Raw genomic sequence first — 25,316 nt, 5'->3', positions numbered from 1 at the left:
TGGACACCAGAGGCAGGTTGGGTTAGGAAGGAGAAGGGAAGGCACTGACAGGACAGAAAATGGAAGAGGAAGGAAGAGAAGAACAATGGAAAGATAGAGTGAGGGGAAGAATAAGAGAAGGAGAGGAGAACAATATAGAGAAGAGGAGGGAGAGAGCAAAGTAAGGTTTAAAGGGTAGAGGGACAGAGCGTAAGGAGCCAATCCAAAGGGGGAAAGGAAAGTGGTGAAATGCGGAAGATTGTGTGAAATAAAGAGGGGAGGGAAGTGTGTGAAATAAAGAGTAAGGAGACAGGAGAGAATAGGTTTTATTCAGAAGAAGATGAAAAAAGAAGTAAGAGGAAAGGCAGAGTGGATTAAAAGGAAGAGTTCAATAAAAATTAATATAGGCAGCAAGTTAGATTAAGAATTGGAAGGAGGAGTGGATGCAGGATTGGAAAAAGTGCATAGAGAAATTAGGTGATGTGGGGAAAGAGTCACAGGAAGTAGAAGAAAGGGAATCAAATAAGAGTAGAGGAGAGAGTGCAGGAAAGAGATGAAGTCAATGGCGGAACAAGAGAAGCGAAAAAGAATGGAGAAGAAATATGAAGGAGTGGAGTAGGATGGTATATTGGCAAGAGCAAGGCAAGGAAAAAGGGCCAGTGGAGGTGAAAAGACAGAAGGAGAAAAAGAAAAAAAGAGGAGAGATGGAAGGGTGTAAAGAAATGAAGGAAATAGAGAGGGAAGGAACGGCGTGAAATGCATGTCAGGATCTAATATTATACTTTCATCAATGCTTAAGTGAGGTTTTTATTACATCATACTATTGTACCACAAACTTAGTTCTAATTCTGTAAAAGCTATGTAATCTAGGAGATAGAAACGATGCTCTAGTCTGTTAGATCCTTTTACGTGGCTGGTTTTGAACAAGCCTATAAGAGCTTCATAATAAAAGGTGGCATTGTTCCGAGTTCTCTAGAAATCTGTATAACTGAAGAGATATCTCTGCAGGCTGAGCCTGTAGGAAATATTAACACAAGAGATAACTCTTCTGCTGAAGCCCTGCAAATCGTTTTAACTTCAGAATAGCCCTGTGCATGAACTACAAGATCTAAATCAACTAAAGAATCCACTGCTCCACGTGATTTGAGTAGGCACAGCCTGATGGTTAACTCTGCTCTCTGAAGCCGGTATGATTTGTGAAATCTGAACGATAGTAAAACTGTTGGAGCCTTAAAAGACTGGTATTACGACAAGTATACATCTGCTGTACAAGGCTGAAGACTGGAGTAAGAGTCAGCCCAGTTGTCTGAAACAGTTAGATCTATGTATCCATAAGATAGCTCAGCTGTTTGGAGTGTGATGCTGTACTATATGTATAACTCGAAATTCATCTCTATGCATATTGTAAGATTTGCATAGTGGAAAGGACAGTTCTTCTACATAGGCTTACAAAGATGTGTAACCTAATGTCGGATTGCTGAGACCTGTGAAACCAGAGAGACGGTCCCAGTGTCTGAGGCCAAAGCAGTAAAGCTCTTTTCTTTGTAAGGAAGGGGTAAGGCCCCTACTTGATCAGCCTCCAGAAGACAATTGTTTTTGCAGAGGAGCTCACCTTCAAAGTTTATATGTCGGAGGATCCCTTGCATCACCTGTTCATAAAATCGATCCAAAGCCTGTAGAGCAGAGAGATTTATCAATGTTGTGTCCACAAGTAACTCAATGTAACAGTATCACAGGAATACCAGACAGAAGCCAAGTGCTGAGAAACGGACAAAGCAAGTGGAGCACCCCCAATCCACTATCCTCTCAAATGGCTGAGGCACCTTCTGAGTAGAGGGCCACATGCACATGCCTTTTGTTCTAGGCTGGTAATCAAACGTAAGCACATTGAATACCTTAAAAATATATCTGTACGTACACTAATGTGTACACGACAATGGAAATGTTTATATTTGGATAAGAAGTACTCATTGTGCAACAGTTATTCTAAATTTCTGACACACAGAAGAGGCGTATTCTACTGTGTCAATCTCACAAACAGCAGTGTACGGAAAGGCCTGGACTGAGTGACAAAAACAGGAAGAGCAGGTCAATGGGCTATCGACAATAATAAGGCAGACGAAGAATCGAGTAAGACTTCTGTTAATCAGCACAGTGCTCAGCTGACAAGACAACCATCACATTCACATTTTATCAACATGCCTTGTGTTCCCTAATTAACAGAGAAGTAACCCACATAGTATAGAATACATCTCCCTTTCTAAAGGACGAAACTGTTAACGTTAAGAAACTAGTGATAATGAAACAGTTACAAAATATTAACTAAAAATCAATAACGATTTGTTTAAAGAAAAATGTTCACAAATATGATTAGGGGCAGCTACATTTTACAGATGGTGTATTTACCCTACCATTCCCTCCAACTTAGTTGCCAATTGTATAATTATCTGTAGCAATAATATCCAATTAATGACTGATATATTCACCAGGGAAACTGATATCTTCATCAGGCAAAACAGCACTGGAATCTCAGTCATGAACAACAGTACCAACCCTATTTTCCCTTATATAGGGGCTCAGCTGTAACTCAATTCTTAACAATGAAGATCCCTCCAAGGGCTTATCTGGGAACCTCCTTCCCCTCACTCTTCACAATAAGCCCAAAATTCCAAACATGATCATCCTGAGTCACAACTTTCTGAGGATTAAGTTTCACAATCGTAATTGGTCAACCAAATTTAGAATCTCCTTTATTGACCCACCTGGTTCTAAAATTCTTACCCAGTCTCCCTGCTGGATGTAGTCTTCTGCATTGTTTATGAACGTGTATCTCAGCACTGAGTGCCCAACTGTACTGTTCTCTGGATCCCTAATGCTGATTTTTGTTGTCATAGGCAAGCACAGACCATGCATGTGTGCCATGACATAGGCCTATCATGGATTGTGGTCTTGTTAGACCGGGAGGGGCGCCCAGCGTGCTACCCTCGGACAGGTGGAAATCTACTGCCTTCCACCAGGAGTTAAGCAGCATGAGTGCAGTGGTGTCAGCATAGTGTGTAGTGATCCGCAGTGGGAGTGAACAGGTCTTTTTTTAACCTGCATCACTGGAGTGAGGCCTACAGGTTCACTCCCCTTTTTAAAGTTCCGCTGCCGTGTGCTTAACTCGCGCTTCACCTAGAACAGTTAGATGTAGAGTGCTTTGAAGAGCAAGAGTGGTGGAACTGCACTGAATGTATGTGTGCACCTCGGAAGGGTACAGTGCAAGGATAGAGCAATCCTGTGAAGTACATGCATGGTGAGTGCGTATACTGGGTGTATGTATGTCTGTTAGGGATACATTACATAAGAGAAGTATTGCTGTGCAAAGCATGCACAGTGGAAATGTGGTGGATGTATGTGTGCTTGTTAAAAGTACTATATATGAAAGGTGAAGTGCCGTCCAACACCCGCATGCTGAGTGTGTGCGTGTTTGTGTGTGTGTAGCAAACCACAGCACAATGCAGAAAAGCTAAAGTACTGAGCAGTGGACTTAGAATGAAATAGTGGGCTGAATGTACGTGTCTGTGATGGCACAATGCATGGAGGTAACAGTACTGGGTAAGTGTACATGCTATGGCCATACACGGAGTACAAGTGTGCCTATAATGGTACATTACATGGAGGACCTTGGTTTCTATTTTGGGAAGCCCAGGCCGGCCTGGTTAAGACGTGAGTATGGAAATCCCCCCATACAGATTTGTATATTGCAACATTTCTGTGAGCTTAGTGGGACACTCTGGAGAAGGGAGAGAGAGAGAGAATCCCCCGTACACTTATAAGGCTGCTCTTCGATTCAGTGAGAAATCACAAGGGAAGGGCCTGGACACATCTCAGGAAGGAGAAGGGAGCAAGACTGCAAAGTCGTTGTCTGTTCCTGGAAGACACTCTGCCACGAGGTGAATGTGGTGTTGAAGAGCCCACTTCCATATTGTTTGAGAGAACAGTGACAGTAGGACAGCTGTGTCCCCCCCCCATGCTTTTTCTGTAGGTAATATATGGCTGTCATGTCGTCCGTGTGGACTAAGACAGCCTTGTGGGATAGGTGATGAAGAAAAGCTTTCAGGGCTAAAAACACTGCCAGAAGCTTGAGGTAATTGATATGTAGGGATTGCTGACTGAGATCCCAGAGGCCCTGCATTGTGAGGTCTTGAAGATGAGCAACTCAACCAGTCAGTGATGCATCTATGGTCAGTCTGACCTGGGGCACAGGGTCCAAAAAAGGCCACCCTTTCAACAGGTTGGTGAAATTCCACCATTGCAGAGAGTAGTGAGTACGGCAGTTCTGACAGGATGTACAGGTTTAGTAGTCTGAGTTCCAGAATAGGTCTGAGAGAGCCATCGTTTTTGGAAATGAGGAAGTATAGGGAGTATAACTCAGATCCCCGGTGTTCTATGGGAACAGGCTTGATGGCTACTTTGAGAAGAAGGGATTTAACCTCTTGTTTGAGAAGAGTGAGCTCTCGTAGCTTGTGAGAGTGACGGGGAATAGTTGGAGAAGTGGTAATGAGCTCCAGACAATAACCATGTTGGATAATGGAAAGGACCCATTGGTCCGTGGTAATGTTGAACCATTCTGAATGAAAATTTTGGAGCCGGCCGACAACAGGTGTGGAGTGAGCAGGGGGGAAGACAAAGTAGTCACTTCTTTGCAGTGGAGGAAGAGCTTAGGAGGTGGTACTTATACCCCTGCCCTTGATATTGTTGCTTCTGATGGACCCCCTATAAAAACCCCTGGAATAGAACGGTGGAGTCTGTCTGGTTTGGGAAGTAGACGCCTCAAAGGATGTGGATCTGTAGGTGCCTCTGAAAGTGGGGTGAAAAAAAGTGCCCCTTTTTGTGGGGAACTGTAGAGCACCTAGGGCCTTTGCTGTTTCTGTGTCCTCTATAAGCTTCTCAAGAGTAGTATCCACTTGAGGGCAAAAAAGATATTCCTTATCAAAGGGCATGTTAAGGACCGCTTACTGTACTTCTGGCTTGAAACGGGAGCAGCAGAGCCATGCATGCATCCTTATTAGGATACGTGTATTGATGCCACGTGCAGCTATATCTGCGGCATCCAGGGACAGAATCATTAGAGATTGTTTGCCCCTTGTAGGAAGTTGGCTCTGTATGTGCTATTTCAAAGTAAGGAATAGCATGCACAGAGTCCAAGGGTTCCCCTTAGAGGTAAAATAGTGGTAAAAATAGATAATACTAATGCTCTATTTTGTGGTAGTGTGGTCGAGCAGTAGGCTTATCCAAGGAGTAGTGTTAAGCATTTGTTGTACATACACATAGACAATAAATGAGGTACACACACTCAGAGACAAATCCAGCCAATAGGTTTTTATATAGAAAAATATCTTTTCTTAGTTTATTTTAAGAACCACAGGTTCAAATTCTACATGTAATATCTCATTCGAAAGGTATTGCAGGTAAGTACTTTAGGAACTTCAAATCATCAAAATTGCATGTATACTTTTCAAGTTATTCACAAATAGCTGTTTTAAAAGTGGACACAGTGCAATTTTCACAGTTCCTAGGGGAGTTAAGTATTTGTTAGGTTAACCAGGTAAGTAAGATACTTACAGGGCTTAGTTCTTGGTCCAAGGTAGCCCACCGTTGGGGGTTCAGAGCAACTCCAAAGTCACCACACCAGCAGCTCAGGGCCGGTCAGGTGCAGAGTTCAAAGTGGTGCCCAAAACACATAGGCTAGAATGGAGAGAAGGGGGTGCCCCGGTTCCGGTCTGCTTGCAGGTAAGTACCCGCGTCTTCGGAGGGCAGACCAGGGGGGTTTTGTAGGGCACCGGGGGGGACACAAGCCCACACAGAAATTTCACCCTCAGCAGCGCGGGGGCGGCCGGGTGCAGTGTAGAAACAAGCGTCGGGTTTGTAATGGAAGTCAATGGGAGATCTAGGGATCTCTTCAGCGCTGCAGGCAGGCAAGGGGGGGATTCCTCGGGGAAACCTCCACTTGGTCAAGGGAGAGGGACTCCTGGGGGTCACTCCTCCAGTGAAAGTCCGGTCCTTCAGGTCCTGGGGGCTGCGGGTGCAGGGTCTCTCCCAGGTGTCGGGACTTAGGATTCAAAGAGTCGCGGTCAGGGGAAGCCTCGGGATTCCCTCTGCAGGCGGCGCTGTGGGGGCTCAGGGGGGACAGGTTTTTGTACTCACAGTCTTAGAGTAGTCCTGGGGTCCCTCCTGAGGTGTTGGATCGCCACCAGCCGAGTCGGGGTCGCCGGGTGCAGTGTTGCAAGTCTCACGCTTCTTGCGGGGAGCTTGCAGGGTCCTTTAAAGCTGCTGGAAACAAAGTTGCAGCTTTTCTTGGAGCAGGTCCGCTGTCCTCGGGAGTTTCTTGTCTTTTCGAAGCAGGGGCAGTCCTCAGAGGATGTCGAGGTCGCTGGTCCCTTTGGAAGGCGTCGCTGGAGCAGGATCTTTGGAAGGCAGGAGACAGGCCGGTGAGTTTCTGGAGCCAAGGCAGTTGTCGTCTTCTGGTCTTCCTCTGCAGGGGTTTTCAGCTAGGCAGTCCTTCTTCTTGTAGTTGCAGGAATCTAATTTTCTAGGGTTCAGGGTAGCCCTTAAATACTAAATTTAAGGGCGTGTTTAGGTCTGGGGGGTTAGTAGCCAATGGCTACTAGCCCTGAGGGTGGGTACACCCTCTTTGTGCCTCCTCCCAAGGGGAGGGGGTCACAATCCTAACCCTATTGGGGGAATCCTCCATCTGCAAGATGGAGGATTTCTAAAAGTCAGAGTCACCTCAGCTCAGGACACCTTAGGGGCTGTCCTGACTGGCCAGTGACTCCTCCTTGTTGCTTTCTTTGTTCCCTCCAGCCTTGCCGCCAAAAGTGGGGGCCGTGGCCGGAGGGGGCGGGCAACTCCACTAAGCTGGAGTGCCCTGCTGGGCTGTGACAAAGGGGTGAGCCTTTGAGGCTCACCGCCAGGTGTCACAGCTCCTGCCTGGGGGAGGTGTTAGCATCTCCACCCAGTGCAGGCTTTGTTACTGGCCTCAGAGTGACAAAGGCACTCTCCCCATGGGGCCAGCAACATGTCTCTGGTGTGGCAGGCTGCTGGAACTAGTCAGCCTACACAGACAGTCGGTTAAGTTTCAGGGGGCACCTCTAAGGTGCCCTCTGTGGTGTATTTTACAATAAAATGTACACTGGCATCAGTGTGCATTTATTGTGCTGAGAAGTTTGATACCAAACTTCCCAGTTTTCAGTGTAGCCATTATGGTGCTGTGGAGTTCGTGTTTGACAGACTCCCAGACCATATACTCTTATGGCTACCCTGCACTTACAATGTCTAAGGTTTTGTTTAGACACTGTAGGGGTACCATGCTCATGCACTGGTACCCTCACCTATGGTATAGTGCACCCTGCCTTAGGGCTGTAAGGCCTGCTAGAGGGGTGTCTTACCTATACTGCATAGGCAGTGAGAGGCTGGCATGGCACCCTGAGGGGAGTGCCATGTCGACTTACTCGTTTTGTCCTCACTAGCACACACAAGCTGGCAAGCAGTGTGTCTGTGCTGAGTGAGAGGTCTCCAGGGTGGCATAAGACATGCTGCAGCCCTTAGAGACCTTCCTTGGCATCAGGGCCCTTGGTACTAGAAGTACCAGTTACAAGGGACTTATCTGGATGCCAGGGTCTGCCAATTGTGGATACAAAAGTACAGGTTAGGGAAAGAACACTGGTGCTGGGGCCTGGTTAGCAGGCCTCAGCACACTTTCAATTGTAAACATAGCATCAGCAAAGGCAAAAAGTCAGGGGGCAACCATGCCAAGGAGGCATTTCCTTACACCCCTCAACAACAATCTGTTGCTCTCTCTTGCGGTGTTCATCTGGGAGAAATTGTAGGAGCTTATCCATTTAATCCAGGTGAACCCAGTCATATCTAGCCAGTAATGCCTGGGAATTGGCGATACACAAATGGTTAGTTGCCTGAACAATCACTCTTTTGCTGGCAGCATTGATTTTCCTGCTGTCCTTTCCAGGAGGAGGAGTCTCACCTGTGGCCTGGCAATTGGCACGTTTTATTGCAGTAGTGACTACGATGGAATCTGGAGAGACCTGTGATCCAACGTATAATGGGTCTGAGGGAGCAGGATTATATTTTTTGTTTACTCTAGTGGTGATAACCCTAGAGCGAATGAGCTTCTTGAAAATTTCATCTACATGACAAAGCATGCCAGGGAGCATCAGGAGAAATTTGGTATCCCTGTGAGTAGATGTGAGCGTAATAAACAGGAAATCCTGTTCCATAGGTCCCTGTGTAGTTCCACATTGTGCAAGGCGGCTTCTCTTACCATTATTTGCTGGTAAGATGTAGTATCATCTGGTGGTGAGGGGTGTACGGGGTATAAGTCCGGATCATTGGACAGGATGGGGTCAGGGTAATAAGTGGCACATGGATCCGGGTCAAGCTGTGTCACACCCAAATCTTTCCCAATGTATTAAGGGGATCCTTGAGGGGTATAATCCCCTGGAGTACGTGAGACAGGATAAAGAGGAAGGGAGGGAGATGGAGAAGAAGAAGGGGTGGAGGAGGAGAAGGTCAATCAGGAGTAGGAGGAAGAGGAGAAGGCTTGCGAGATGGGCTGGCAGCCTCTTCCTTGCTTCTTTTCTTTGGAGGTGGAGAAGTGTCCAGGGCTTCTTGAAAAGACAGCTTCCTCTTCATCAGTATAGGAGGCGAAGCAATAATGTGTCCTGCACTCTCCTGAATATGGAGGCGGCGCTGACAAGCGTCCATAGTCAACAGGATTGGTTCCATGGGAAAATGTGTAGCAAACGTCTGACTGGAGTCTCTCTGCTCAGAGGTTTTCGGATCCATAAATTTCAGCACCAAAGGCTTTGGTTAGTGTGATTTCGTTGACACCGAAGTGGAGGCGGCGGCCGGTCAGCTCGGACCCAAAGTTTGGACCAAGATGGAAACGTTGTCTCGGGCCGAGGTCGAAGCCGAAGACAATGGCTTTGTTTTGTCTGTTTTCAAAGCCGAGCCAGTGGGTGGGGCAGCTGAAACAGATTTTCAGATCAGGCCATGGCTTGGTGGCAGTGATGGACCAGTGACCTCTAAAAGGAGCTTTTTCGGTGTCTTGGTGGGGTAGGTGGGGCCACGGTATCCACGGGTTGTGCAGATGTTACCTCGTGGCTTTTGATGTTCAAATGCACGCCTGGGTCTGAGGCCTGGATAGACCCAGGGAGCCTTGGGCTGACTGACCATAGCTCCCACTGATAGCCAAATGCAGTAGGGGTACTTGGCCGAAGTTGCTAAGGAACCATAGTAGGTCGGGCCCTGGGACACCAGGAGTATAAGACCTCAACTCCCACAGTTGGACTCAGTAACTCATGCATCCCCCGTGGCCCTCTGAAAGGGGGTCTGACACCACCACTTTAAAATCTGGAGTCATCATATGTTTACAACAGTCATGTGTTTTTTAATCTGTTCCAGTCTTCCTGATATTTTCTTAGGTACTACAACCTGGTTGCAACTCATAGAACTCTTAGAGCTCATCTTCTTGAACCATCAGGGATTCAATCTGCTGACTAGCTCGCTACCGTTCTGTGATTGGAAGGGACTTACTTCACTGAGGGTATAAGGGGTAATTCTGTACAACCACCATTTTTCACGTACTACTCTTTCCATTCATGCACAAAGTTACATGCCCATTCTTTGCAATCTTTGAGAACCCAGTTAAATCTCTCCACTTGACTGTTACACTACGGGACATATAAGGCAGTCATATTATGTTTAACCATATTTAGTTAGGGCCTCTTCCATCGCATATGACTTAAGTTATAAGCCATTATCTATAACTGGGGAACTTGTTTGTCTTTCCCTATTGAAGATTTATTTAAAGAAATAAATTATTTCAATAGTAGCGGCCTTTCATATACATTTTATGTCACACCATTTAGAATTGTAATCCACTAGTGCAAATCTGGCCTTAGGTGGAGAATTATGAAATATCGAATTCAATTTCTTCCCACCATTGACTTGGCAGAAAGAGCTGGATCGAGGGGCACAGAGTTAACTTTAAACATCCTATCACAACTCTCATACTCTGGACAATATCTTCCACACCTATTTGTCATCTTATCAAGACCAAGCCACCAAACATGCTCTCAAAGTCTTCTCTTAATAGCAGACATACCTGGATGTCTTTCATGGGCCACTTGAAAAATTCCTTATAACGGAAGAATACATTTCTCACCTTTAAGCAACAATATTCCTTCTACTTCTAGCTCTCTGCCTACATTCCACATTGCCAAAGTTTCTGCAGGAAAAAAATCTGTTTTGGCCAACCTTCTACCACCGAATCCTTAACTTTACTACTCAGTAAATCCTCCTTCTCCAATCCTTTTTAGAGACAGCTACCACAACTAGAGAAATTATGTCTCCAAATGTTTCTACTACTTCCACATCCTTTTTTACTGTCAAATTTGCTATCTATGTTAGAAACATCCAAAAGTAATAGTGAAAGGTAATCAGCACCCTGGAGATAAAATTGCAACTTGCAGCTTGCGATCCATACATATAAGGAACAGAGTAGTCCACACATAGTTTCAAACATGCTCCACATGTACCACTGCCCATGTGCACGCCAACAATTCTCTTTCAATTATCACATATCTCCTCTCTGTCGCATTCAAAGACCTTGATGCAAATATCAAATTCCACTGCTGCTTCCCTGCTCTTTGAAACAGAACAGCACCAACGCCATATGTTTCATCCACAGTTATTACACATTGCTTACCTACACCAAAAGGTTTGAGAGTTAGTGCCTCAATAATATCCCTTTTTACTTGTTCAACTGCCTTTTGTTGTATATCTAACCACTCAAACTCAATATTGTTCCTTAATAACGAACACTTAGGCTCTATTTTTATTCAGCAAAATTACTGACAAACTTACTATAATATTCACCAGGACCTGTGAAAGAAAGTAGTTTCTCCTTATTGTTAGGAGGTGGGGCATATTTTGATAGCATCAAGCAGGAAAGCTCTAGGTACCACCTAATTTCCTGACAAACTGTCCCAAATATTCTACTTCGCTGAAAAATAAATTACATTTTTGACCTTTAAACGTTAAACCATGTCGTTTTAGGCAGTTGCACACTTTCTTCATGTGGTCTGTGTTCTTCTTCTGAACTACAGTAAATCATTAAGTTTTGGAAACATTTTACATACATTTCTATGTCTCTGAAAATGAAGAACATAGCTCTTTAAAAAAACGGAAGCAGCCGAGGCTACGCCAAAAGGTATCCTTTTATATTGATACAAGTCACATGGTATTAGAAACGCAGGGAGATGGCTGGACCCGGTGTCAATAACCCTTTGTCCAATGTGGAAAACAACTTAGCTCCATTCAAAGTAGAAAATTAACATTCATATCTGCCAAAGGATGACAGTGAATAATAATATTTGCATTTATGACTCGGAGGTCCCCACAAAGCCTCAAGTTATCTAATTTTCTAGCTAGAATTAAGAGATATCCCTTCTGATGAGTCTTTCTTCAATCATACCTTACTTGATCAAAGTTTACAAAATTATTTTCAATTCATGTATTCATTCTTTAACTCCTTCATTTCGGTCAGGAATAGCCTTAAAAGGTACAATACATACAGACACATCTCATAAATATCAATTAAAAATATGATATACAAAGTAATATAAACAAACCAGAATCATAGACACCATAAAAAGGTAATTGCTGCATAACTAAATTCATAGCGTTTCCTAACATCAAGTAAAATATCTAACAAAAATCAGTCGGGCTGTCGGACCTCACCTTGTGCCATATCTTTTGTAGAATATGCTCCCAGTAGATATCTTTGACCCAGCTGATTGAGTTAGTCCTCAACTTGCTAGGGTCTTCCCACACGCCCTCAAGTTTTAATTCGCTACATAGAGTTTTCACAGCTTTAATCTTTAGCGTGGTATATTGCTTATCTAACAGCAGTAACTCCTGCAATGCAGCTTTAGAGGGGGCCATCTTCTGCGTTGTCCATATTCTAACCCAAAAGGTTGAGGTTTTTAGGAGAGCATGTTGGTCAGCCCTTTTAAGGCTCATGTCCCATCTTTACAGTGTGAGTGGGGTACTAACAAGGACACCGAAGAGAGATCTTATGAATTTATTTTCTGTTGTATTTAGTTTCAAAGTGTCCCCTGAGTCCCAGATTTCCACCCCATCCAAAGCACCTCCCAAGTCCACAGCTATGTATTCCTCAACAGCTGGTGGCACAGCCCCGGTGGTCGATGCTTTGCGTTTCCTGGCAATGGCTGTTGCTCTGTGTGTTAGTGTAGAGTTGCTTTTTGCCGCTGAAGGACCCACGAAAAAAACTCATCAGTGAGCCTAACTCCCTAGTAGTCAAAGCTCCTGACTTGGGGAATTCTGGATCCATCTGCAGTCATCTTGTTTCCAAAGGTATGATGAGTATTAATGGCCATAAACTTGGATTTTCCTGCATTACGTTTGAGGCATGGTCCCTGCTGACCGACCCACACAAAGTAGTTTAGCGGTGTTTGCAGGCCCATGGGGGTACCGGAGAGCAGCAGTGTATCGTCAGCAAAAAGCAGAACAGGGATATGGGCACCAGCTATCTTGGAAGCATCGTGCTGACATTTATTCAGGACTTCAACTACACTAATGTACTTACAGCAGATGGTAAAAAAACGAAATATCTGGACTACATTACCTATGTTCTTACAGATACCTGCCTAGAGGTTTGACAGGACCTGATGTTCTTCCATCCACTCCTGCAAATGAAATAGGACTGACCTACAGAAGATTTTCTGAATGTTGTCAACAAAACAAATTTGCCTACAGTTTGCAGGAGTGTCTCTTGTGCCCTTTTTGTGGATTGGGAAGATAATGGCACCATGCCATGTCTCTCGGATTTCCTTCCTGTTCATTACAGCTTTGCTTAACTTATACAGGTAAGGTACCCTCATTTCAGGCTCAGAGTGGAATAAATCCACTGCTTTAGTATAAGGGCCAGGAGTTTTTCGTTCCTCACATGTAAGAGAGCGACCCTAGTTTCCTCCTTCAAAAAATATAAAACTGTATTTAAGAAGCACAAAAACAGAGGGGGCTTGTAATGCTGCCAATATACTAGCACCCATGTCCTCTTCCTGGGGACAATTTCCATTAACTGCGGTTGCACTCGCACCATATAGGGCCATGAAATGGTCAACCCAGAGGGCAACTTGATCGATTACATCGTGAAAGGTAGAACCACCACTGCTACCGGTAGCAACTATTTTCCAAAGGGTTCTATAGTCCTGTTTCCCAAGTACTTCTAGCATTTTATTTCACTACCCCTCCCCTCAGTGACCCTTAGCATTGCTCAGTATAGCCTTATAGGCCTTCCTAGCATGCGATTAATCTGTTTTGAGCCTTCTTTGATGATCTTATTTAAACCCCATTTTGCCCATCTACACTCTTCAGAAAACCAAGGGCAGCCCAAATAGACAGCACATCCCTTCTGGCTCTGATTCATGAAATAATGTTTAAGGGTACCAAAACATTCAGTGCACTTACTGTTAAACGTGGCAGCATCCCAGTTGAGGGAATTATAGGTTGCAAATGAGCAGCTCTGAGTCCAAGGTCTAGGCAAAGATGGAAGATTGGCCATTTTGTGGTTGGCTTACTTGTGAGCTCAGGGATGCTGCACTTCTCATCCTCGCCGGCCGTTAAGGCTGAGAGAGGTTCGAGTTGTTCAAATTTGGTGTAGAAATCACCAGCTATTATCAGAAGCCAAGAATGATGTATATTGCCCTCTACTAGAGCTGGGAGGGCATGTACAGTTGTAGATTCCAAACTGTCGTAAATACAGCAGATCTGTGAAATGACAGCGGATACCCAGAATATCCCTTGACTCTGAATCTACTGCTTTTACTCACCCTATCATTTCTGGAATTTTTTAGCCAAATTATTAGGCCTCCTGAAGCTCTCCCAGAACTAACTGGGGTGGCACTTACAAAGAAAGTGAATAACCTGGCCTATAGATTGGCTCTGTGGCCCTTGTTTCCTGCACTAGAATTATTTGGAGGCTCTCCATGAAATCCCCCATTCTAAATCATTTTGTTTGGCATGCAATCCTGCCACATTCCATGCCACAAATTTAACTACAGCACCTTGTCTCGCCTCAGATGTAACTGGCACCGGGGACTTCTATTGAGCTGAAGAAAATCTGGGGCTGTGCAGAAGATATCGCTTAAGCAATCACAGACATATTTGACCTCTTCCTCAAAAAGGGACCTGTTGGTTGCTAATCCATGCTTCTCTCCAACAGCAGATGGCACAGTATAAGAGCTAGTGTCACCCTGGGTAACGTCATGGAGGAGTTAGTCTATCTTACATGTGGCCAGGGAGCTCGCACTATCCACCCTCATTTCTTATGCTTTTTTTGGGTCGGGGAAAAATCTTCTACTAACTTCAGGGGATGTTATTGGTGGAGGTTTTATTTTGGTAAGTATATTTGAGGAGGTACTTCTCGTCCCCCCTCCCCCACCTTCAGTTTTACTGAGTGCTTTCTCCTCCCTTTGGGCTCGTTTTCACTGCTTTCTCCTTCCTTTCCTCCATTTTTCTGAGAATTTTCTCCTGCTTTTTGCCTCCTTTCTTTCTCTATTCATTCCCTTTATTACCCATTCCCACCCCCGTCTGCTGCCCATTTTCCTGCCTCCCACCTAGTCCAGCCCACCGCCTCCCAGCATCCCTCCCTCCTCCCAGGACCTATTTAATGGAGGCCGCAACAAGACTCCATTGAGCAGGTCCCAGGCCACTCTCCCCTGCTGCTGCATCTCTCTCCTTTTTCCTACCCCACTCTTACTACCTTCTCCTTCTCTCCCCATTTTTCTGAGTCCACTCTCCTGCTTTCTTCCTCATTTTCACAGCTTTCTCCACGTTCCCTGTTTTTCTGAGAGCTTTCCTCCGCCTTCTGCCTCAGTCTCACTACTTTCTCCCTCCGTTTTTTCCTGAGTTTTGCTTCCTTTGTTTCTCTGTTCATTCCTTTTCCCCCCCCATTCCCACTCGCTGCACGTTTTCCTGTCTCTCGCCTAGCCTCGCCCACCAGCACCCTTCCCTCCTCCCAGGACAGACTAAATGGAGGCTGCGTCGAAGGCGCACCAAAGACAAGCCTGTCTGCACCTGTATGTGCCTGGGATGCGCCCCCCACCAGGACCTCTGGCTCTTCCACCCCACAAAGCTACACCGTCGCTGGCCTCCGAGCCCTGGACCCCAGATGCACCAACAACCACTGCGGACTCTTATCCCTGCGTACCACCAGAGGACCGTTCTGCCAACACTGAGGCCTCACCTTCTACACTGAAGCAACCAACCCAACCGATACATCGACCGAGACCACCACAACACAACTCCAGTGCATCCGACTCAACGCATGTTCACAAGTTAAACATGCCACCGATGTCTGGTACACGATCTCCTCCCTCACACCGGACATCATCTTTCTGAGAGAAACCTGGCTTTAACCCCACCTCCGTACCAGACATCGCCACTGCCATCCCTGAAGGTTACAAGATAATACACCGGGACCGTACAAACAAGCAGGGAGGCGGAAAATAGAAAAAGGTATCAGAAGACCAGTGCAACAACAGTGTCCGCTCCCACCTCTTAGACTCCATACATGACCCTCAACAAGCAGCAAAGAGCTTATCCCAGTGGATCACAGACTGCGTCAACATCATCATCCCCACCAAGACAGCCAAGGCCAAAGAACAAAGCAAAAGAGCAAGCTGCTTCACTGAGGAACTGCATTCCTCCAAATGCAACTGCCGACAACTTGAAAGGAAGTGGCACATCAGCAAAAAAAAAAAAAAAAGAAAATCGCCCTCAACCAGTACCACCGCCTTCTGAAAGGAACCAAGAAGAACACACTAGCAGACTGCATCAAAGCCAGCACAAATCACAGCAAAGAACTCTTTGCCATTGTGATTGAGTTCACTAATCACGAAGCAACAGAGAACATCACTTCTTACCAGGAACTATGAGACAACCTCGCAGGCTTCTTACACAACAAGATCTCGACTATCTACAAAAGCTCCAAACTCCAAACCCTCAGCCGCAGACACCATAAAAAAACTCACATGCACAAACACGAACCCTGAATACCTTCTCACCCACTGGGAACACCTCACCATGCAAAACACTATCTCCATCATGAACTACGTACACTCTGGAGCACCCACAGACCCTTGCCCCCACCATGTCTTCAACCTCGGAACCAAGACAATTGGCGACAAGCTCAGGAAGGTCCTGAATACCTCCATCACAGTGGCCTCCTTCCCAGAGGTCTGGAAGCACGCTGAAGTGAGGCCCTCCCTCAAACAAATATCTGCCGACCTAGTCGAATTAAAGATTTACCGGCCCATCTCTCTCCTCCCCTATTCAGCAAAAGTCTTTGAGAAAGCGATCAACCAGCTAAGCACCAAACAACTAGAAGACCACAACCTCCTGAACACACCCAGTCTGGAATTTGAGCTAACCACAGCAGAAACACAGCCCTGACTGCAGCCACAGATGACATCAGAGCCCTCCTGGACCATGGGGAAACAGCAGTCCTAATCCTCCTGGACCAGTCCACCACATTTCACGCCGTCTTCCACCACATTCTGATCAACAAACTCCACACCATTGAGATTCAAGGAAATGCCCTCACCGGCCCAACCCAAAGGATGAGTCTCTCACCATTCACCACAGAGCCCAAGAAGGTCATCTGTGGAATCCCCCAGGATCATTCCTCAGCCCGACTTTCTTCAACACCTACATGACCCCCCTGGCCATCACCGTCAGATCATACGGATTCAACATCATCACCTACGCTGAAGATACACATCTCATCCTTTCACTGTCCGAAGATCCCCCCCACTACAAAAGCTAACTTTCACAGATGCATGATCAACATAGTGGATTGGATGAAGGACAACCGTCTCAAACTCAACACCAAAAAAACTGAAGTCCTCATCTTTGGGAAAAACACCTCGCCATGGACTGACACATTTTGGCCCGCAGAGGTCATCACACCGGGTGCCCCAACAGACCACACCCACAACCTTGGCATTATCCTGGATAGAAAGCTATCCATGAAGAAAGAAGTCAGCGGAGTCTCATCTGCCTGCTCCCACACCCTTCGCATGCTCTGCAAGATCTTCAAGTGGCTCCCAGCAGACACCAGAAGGACCATCAAACAAGCCCTCATCGCCAGCAGACTGGACTACAGAAACATGCTCTACATCAGAATCACCTCATGCCTCCTGAAGAGACTCCAGACAATTCAGAACTCAGCGGTAGGACTCATACTCAACCTCCTCTGATGGACCTACATCACACCTCATCTCAAAAAATGACACTAGCTCCTGAGTCAGAAGAGATGCCAGTTCAAGATGCTGACCCACGCCTACAAAGCCCTGTACAACGAGGACCAACCTGACCTTCCACGAACCAACCAGACACTTATGATCAGCTTCCTACTCCCTCGCAGACACCCCATTGAGCCAACACCAGAGGATGCTCCTTTTTGCACCTGGCACCCAAGGCCTGGAACAACTTTCCCCTGCACCTCAGGACCGCACTGTCACTCCAGCGATTCAGAAGAGAACTAAAGACCTGGATGTTCGAATTATTATTCCTCCAGGCAGTAGCATACAGCTCCAGCACCTTGAGACCCTCACGGGTGATTTCTAGCACTCTATAAAAGCTTGACTGATGCTACAAATTCTCCACTAACACAATGGAAAATTACTCAGGCAACCAATTTCCTTGGTCTCAGCAACCCCTTGTTTTTTTGATCCTGGTGTTTAATATAACCCCCACTTCCTCATGTTCTCTTAGCAGATTCCTAGCCACCATCAACGGTGTGGGGAACAACATTTGTGTGAAGTGCTACACCCCAGTGGTCATTTGTTCAAAAGTTCCTTCCCCCTTAGTGGGAGAAATGTTCTGTCCGAGAATCTTTGTCCAGTGGCTGTGGGTCCTGTTCACCCTTTTCCCTGCTGAGCTGGAATATTGCTGGCCTCAAAGATAAGATAATAAATCTAGTTTGGCTCAGTTTGATTTCCAAGCATGATTTTGTGGCACTGAAGGAAGCTTGGTTACCACTCCTATTTCATGTGGTGGCTTTGCTGGTTATTCTTGCCCTGCAACTCCCTCGCTTTGTGGCAGAGCTAAGGGAGGTCTTTCTATCTGGGTCCAATTGAACCTCAGGTTGGAAGTCATGGTTCTATATTCAGGGAGTCCTGCCTTTCAAGCATTGCTTGTTATAGATACCCCGAGAGTCCCTTTTAGTTTTATTTGGTGAATTTCTATAATAATGATTTTACAAATTCAGTTTGTGTTTATTTTATGTAGTTGTTTTCTTTTTTTAACTGTTCTGAAGTCTTTTGGGGAGGGGGCATGCTCTCAACTAAATTGTTTATTGTGTGGGAATTTTAATGTTAAATTAGCAGCCTATTTTGAGTAGTTAGGGAATGAAGTCCAAGCTATTTATTTTAGGCAGACTAACCTTAGACAGAAGGATCTGGGTTTTCATCTGGCTGCCCATTACCTTGTTGATGCAGTTTGCAGATTCAGCAGAGAAGGACCCACCCTATGGTCTCTTTTAGTGGGTGGGACGGGCCTCTGTTATTGATTGATTATGTATTTGTAACTAGGGCCTTACTATTGTTGCTATCACACGGTTCTATAACAGAGACATAGCGGGGGGTCATAATGCTTTAATTGTTGAAGGTTACTTCCCTGAGCTCAATGCGAAAGTTTCAGCTGCCTCTATAGCAATCACGCAGCACTCTAATGATGGCCTTTACTAGTATGGCTGAGGGCACCTATGTTCACACTTGGTTTTCTCTTAAGGAATTATCAGGCAACTTTTCAGGGTTGTATAGCAGAGGAGAGTAGTAATGACTTGTTGGCTTACTATGAAGATCTTTGCTTAAGTATCAGAAATCACTTGTTGAAGCCAAGTTGGCGTGTGCAAAAGTGTCCTTGCTGGTTTGACGGGATTTGTCCTGTGGCTAGATTCCAGTTGGAATCTGCAACCATGAGGAATAGCAGTAAAGTGTTTTGGGATAAGGTGAATAGGATCAGCAAAGGAATACTAGTAAATCCCGTTTTGCCATGTAATGTCTGGTTCAGATTAGGTCACACATTTTGGCACCATATATAACATTGCAGAAGATAAGAGCTTGGGGGCTCTTCTACGGGACAAAATGAGAAACTCCCCCTCTTTTTTTATTACATTACAGGAAGTAGAAGCTGCTATAAGGTAAAGTCTTGGTGTTAATGCTCCAGGTCTGGATGGGGTATCCATGGACCTTATTAAATGTAATATTGATATTTGGGGCCCCTTGCTCACTAATGTTTTTAATAACTCCTTTTGTAATAAGATTCCATGTTCCTGGGTGGTGTCCATTTTAGTTCCTATCTTTTAAGAGGTGATTGGAACTTGCCTAAATGTTAACGCCCTAGCTCTCTTCTTGATAGCACAGTCAAGATTGTGGGTAGGGTGGTTTTACCCGTGTAAGAGCCTGGGCAAATCAAAATAACATCTTGTGCCCCACCCAATTTGGTTTCTGCCTAGAGTTGGGTACGGTGGAACAGTGTCTGAATTTGTTCTTGACTGTTGGCAAGTACACTATCGCCAGACACTGCCCAAAGTACCTGGCCTCTATGGACTTATCCACAGCATTTGACTATAAGCAGAACTAAATTGTGGCTGATGCTGTTGGATTTAGGGTAGAGCTTGTACTGGTGATTTTTTTATTTACCCTGCTTGAGAACTTAACCGCTATGGTAAGATATGGCTCTGCGGGTGAAACATTGGACACCTTCCCACTTGCAAGAGGGGTGCACCAAGGATGTATCTTGGCTCCTCTATTGTTTATTAGTTATAGAAACAATTTGAGTTCACACTTGTCCAGTGCAACCACTGACGTACCAAGAATAGCGAATCTGCTTGTTTTACTTTATGTAGACAATGCATTTCTGTTGGCCTTGACTCCTAGAGGTTTGTGTATTCTGCTGGAGGCATCTGTGCCCCTTATGAGTACCCTTGACTTAATAACCAATTATGGGAAGTCCCATGTCATGGCATGCAGCTTGGGCAAGAAAGGGTCTTCTTTGTTGGAACTTAACAGTCAATCACTGCAGTGTGAACAGTTTCTGCTACCTTGGTGTTGTTTCGACTAATCAGAATCCCGGCAGTCAGAGGTAACCTCTGCACATTTGAAACTGAGTAGGTTAACCAGGGCTGTTTTTAATCTTCCCAAGGCTATGGGAAAGGTAACAACTGTACTATTTTTAAAAATATATAATGCACAGGTTTCTTTTTTTTTGCAGCTTTGTACAGCACAGTGCTTTGGGGCTAATTTAATCCCTCCTCCCTACAGTTAAAGGAGAATCATATCTGTGGGCAATTCCTTCACCTCCTTCTACTAGCTCCCATTTTATTTATAATTCAAAGCTTAATTTAATATTCATTTAAGACAAAATTAAGCTGGCCCCACTTTTACTCTGTGTCAATGTTTGAACTAATGCTGAGGCTAGCCTGTGCGGGGGCATCCTTTTTAGACTGCCACAAATTAGATAAGGTCGCCCTATACCCAGGTTGAATTAGGTCTTAGAATTATTTTATGAAGTAGGTTTGCCAGATATGTTTTATGCAGCAAGCCCTTTACTTAAGTCTGACAAGATGGTGGTCAAGGCTAGATTTAATGATTTTTGCCATTCTAATAGTGTGTGTTCTGGGTCCAAAAAAAAGTTCAGTAAAGGAGTACATTGTGCTTAGCATGCCTGAGAGGCCAGTGGTTTATTTACGCCTCTCTTTTTCAAGAAAGGGGAGATTGCTTCTATTCAGTTTCAGGGCTGGCGTGGTATAGAGACTCTTTAGATTTCTAGTTTTCAACCATCCCAGGGTGTGCGCATCGGCCTGTCAGGTTGTCCGTTGAAACCTTGCTGCACTTTGTTTTTTGTAAATTTTATAGGCCATTCTTTCTATTTTACTTGAAATCTATTTTAAAGCATCTTGAATTCTAGAAGTGCAGAGATGCACCACTTTATCTCCAACTTTTTAGTTATGTGTGTTTTAGAGTTATTTCTTTTCTTAAAATGGCAGCAAAATGTAGGAACTCAAAGATGAGTAAGGTTCTACCCCATGCTCGGAGTGCAGTGTGTGTGCAGCTAGGAGTTTATATATTCTGTTCTTTTGTTTAGTGACATTAAATGCCCCCCTGTGGATCTAGGGTTGAATCATTGTCACTGTAGTATTACCAGTTTCTGACTGCAAGCAATTCAAAATTTGCAATTATTTTACGTTTAGTTATGGTTTTAACTGCCTTTTTTTCCAAAATTTGGACAAAGATGACTTGACTAGAAAATGTACATTTATATTTGGCAGAGGACGGCAATCAATAATAATATTTGCATTTATATCTCTGAGGTCCCCACAAAGCCTCTAGTTGTCATCTGATTTTCTAGCTAGTAATAAAGGAGCTACCCCTCCAGATAAGTCCATGTCTTCAATTCTAACTTCCTTGACCAAGTTCTCCAAAATGATTTTCAATTTGTTCCTGGCATTTAAAGATACATTCCAAACCTTCTGTTTTACTGTTATATTGCTTGTTCACTTTAGCCTGGTGCAAACCCTTTTAATAATCCTAAATTATTCAGAAAAATGTTGGAAAATTACTCATGCAACAAACTTTCTTTGTCTGAATCAATAACCACAAGAACTTGTTTTTTGCTCCTGGTGTTTGATATAATCCCCAATTTATACAAATATTTCTAACAGCACAAAAACCCCTATGACCGCTACATGTAATGTAATGGCTGCAATTCTTTCCTTGAATATCAAGTTCACTCTAGCCCACCATTGCAGTCTTGGTACCATCAAAGGTTTCAGCTAAAACATCAGATGTTTCAAGATGATTTTCTAGAACCAAGTCTTCAAACTCTCCTTTGAATTGATCCCATTTAATAATGGTCCACAGAGAACCTGAATCTGCTAGGAGTTCCAGTGCTTTGCTTGAAATCACACCTTGACATTTGGGTAGAGAACAAACAAGAAACTCGCTCACTTCTCTGCTCATCATAATATTTAAGGACCAACACAACACCTTTGCCTCTTCATATAAATATTCACTTCATATAGCATTACAAATTGTTTTTTTACTTTCATCATGTTCACTTGTCCAAGCCACTTTTCCTTTCCTCATTTTGGGATTTTTCTTTTCTGTACATACTTTGGCAAAATGTCCTAATCTCCCACAAAACTTGCACTTGTTACAAATTGCAGGACAATTTTTGAAAATGGCTGCAACAGTAAATGGCTGTGGCTTCCACACTTGTCAAATGACAATCCTTTGTCCCTCTTAGTCTTTTTTTTTAACATGGGGTTATAAGACCCACCACACTGCAAATTCCTGTGACTTTTAGTGCATTATTTCCTTTATCAACAGTTTGCAAAAAGTTCTGACGGTTCAATGGCTTTATCTTTTGCTACAATATCTTGTACTTTAGGAACACTCAAGACCCACAATTGCGGTTAATTTATTGTATTATTATTTTTTATTTTTTTACTTCTGACATCAGTCATCTTCCCACTAATCATTTCATCTTCCATACTACGAAAATGAAAGACCCAAGGCTCTCAATACTGTCAAAAATTTATCAAATGAGATTCACCCTCTTGTTGTGCCCTAGTAAAAGAAATGTATGTGTCTAATGCTAAACTAATACTAGGTTCGAATCTTGTTTCCATTCTCAGCATAGTGTCTTCCAATTCATCAAACTCCCTTTGACCCTCAAAAGGCAATTGTCATTGTAAAATATGATGAACAGCTTAAAAGTGTTAAGATTTCATGTCTTTCTGCTGCTCTAAAGAAAGACAGACAGCACATGCCATCAAAGGACAGATTAAAGGGAGGCAGATCTACAGGAGACCCTGACAGACAGCAAATGGAATGAGGCCTGTGCAGGGGTTCAAATGGTGAAGAGCAGTGCCAGACTTAAGTCATCACAACTGTATTATTTACAGTGCACCTATTTTATACGACAGAGACTTAATAAATGTTTCCTATGGGACCAGCAATATGCCATAGATGTGGAATGGTGTTAGCTAGATTTATCTAGATAACATGGACCTGTATTGAGGTATTAGCTACTGGCAAGCGATAGTGAAGATGCTCTACTGGGTGACAGCACAAAAATGATGCACTATGGTGAAACAATGCATAGCGGAATAAACAACAAAACCAAAGAAAGGCTGAAAAATATGAAATTTGTTTATGTTTACTGCACTGCTGCTTTTGGCAAAGAGATGTATAGCCATACATTGACTCTTACCTTGTGCCCCTTAACGTCAAACGTGGATCCTAGATGTGACACAATGGGCTGTTGGCTATGGGAGCAAGGGAAGGATTTGAAGACAGAAGCTGATCTGGTAACCTGAAGGGAAATGATTACTCGTTTGACGGTAGACCCTGAGGGCCCGCACTCCCAACTGACGGACCACATGGAGGATTCTTCAGAAGAAGGGGAAAGTGTTTTATGATGGAGCAGAGTTGACAAAGTGGGGAACTGAAGGATGTACTTCTGACAAACAATGGAACTGCTATGCTTGCTGGTTTGTTTCACTATATTGTGAACAGAATGTACAAGACTGCAAGTCGAATTGACTAAGATATTTGGGCATGTAATGCTATGATTCACACTTATTGTTAATGTGTAAATATAAAATAAATATGTTAAAAAAGTACAATAAACTACTTGTCCTTCAGAGCCTAAAGCATCTAAATATATACTCTTCTATTTTATTACAGACATTTTGTCGTCCTTATTAACTTTCATGAAAAAAATGTAGGTAGTGGATCACAGTTTTTAATAACAAACTAAATGAAACTTTTAATACTAGTAGTAAGAAATTGCACCAACAATCCTTTATTAGTAGGAATATTTGTTACACTGTGATGTCAATTATGTGCGCACCTCACAGAGAAATTCTTCAATAAATAAGCCTCAAAATCATAATGTTTGCACATCCCAGTTGTAATGATTCAATTTCCAATTTGTTGCTATTGTTGATATCTGATGTTGTTGGCAATGTGTGCACATCACAGAAGACGTTGAAAATATGAATGTCTTTGAATGCAGTTAGATTCTCATATAGATGACCACCCGAGCCTGAAAAAACACTTGTGTTTTCACTTTAACGATCAGACATATGCAGGTTGCTGCTCTTTTCTGTTTTCCACATAAAATTGTTTCACTTATGAAAATTATAGAAAGTAGACCTATAACTACCAGATAAGTTAATTTGTTCCATGGTTTCGATCATTAACAGCCAAGGTGCAATTATTTGAAGTGCCTCTGTTTGTATGTAATCATAATGGCTGCAATTGTTTACTGCATAAACCTGTGTCTGTTCGTATGCGTAATGGCCAGGTCTTTTTTCCTCTGCTGTTCACGTCATAAAATTTGCGTGCAGCACACATTACATTCAACTGGCTAAAACTGTACTGCATAGAAGTACACAATTCTATCTCATTATCAGATTTTATTTATGTGCATGTGCTCACATCAGGTCAACCTCATTACATACATGCACTAGCCTTGTAGCGGAACCTTGTTATGCACAGGTGGTAATGCTCAGTCATTTTGCTTTTATGCTGGAAAAAGGGAAGTAATGCGCAGGCATTAATTAATTGTAATTTTGCCTTCTGTGTTCCCCAAAATCGTGTACTGCTTTTAACAAAATATATGCTTAATACTTGTGTAACTTCTCTTTTCTTTGTGGCCTTACAATTCCAATTTCAAGACTACTTGGACCGTCTAGTCCATCCGGCACTGTTCGCAAACTGAGTGGGCCCATGACTGCATTTGCTACTGTGCTGGACTGATTGCTGAGCAACAGAATCACTGTTACTGATATATAATAACGATGAGACAAAGACAAAATCATGCAATACCTTCTTTATTCAGGACGGTGCTCGTATGACAAGTCAATCATCACATGTATATTCTATCAACATTCCTTGTGTTAACATAGAAGAACTTCTAATGCAAGTCGTATAAACACAATGGTTGTGAGATTTTAATTTGTATTGTCTCCTGTTTGTCAGCCTGATTGATGATAGGATGAGAAAGTGTGCTTCAACAGCCTGCGTGCCTAGAGGTACACAATATTTTGCCAGAGGTCTAAGACACAGTCTTCAAAATAGAAAAAGGCTACATTTCTCTGGGGCAGAGGACTACTCTCTCCACAATGACAAAGAGATGCACTGTTTTTTCATGAAGAAGGACTCACCTCTGGTACA

The 25,316-nt window shown here is 43.8% G+C and overlaps 1 protein-coding gene across 1 annotated transcript in view; it reads right to left on the bottom strand.

Moving 5' to 3' along the window:
• Positions 1-25,316, bottom strand: part of PELO (pelota mRNA surveillance and ribosome rescue factor) — a 193,922-nt gene that overhangs the window by 92,955 nt on the left and 75,651 nt on the right. Inside the window, exon 6 of the mRNA XM_069244350.1 lies at positions 1,592-1,652. Within this exon, the coding sequence (XP_069100451.1) occupies positions 1,592-1,652 (61 nt within the window). The remainder of the gene's footprint in view (positions 1-1,591; positions 1,653-25,316) is intronic.

Source organism: Pleurodeles waltl, chromosome 7, assembly GCF_031143425.1.
Source record: "Pleurodeles waltl isolate 20211129_DDA chromosome 7, aPleWal1.hap1.20221129, whole genome shotgun sequence".
NCBI classification, from domain to species: Eukaryota; Metazoa; Chordata; class Amphibia; order Caudata; family Salamandridae; genus Pleurodeles; species Pleurodeles waltl.
The sequence above is the reverse complement of the archived record's forward strand: the minus strand, read 5'-3'. Positions and strand labels throughout refer to the sequence as shown.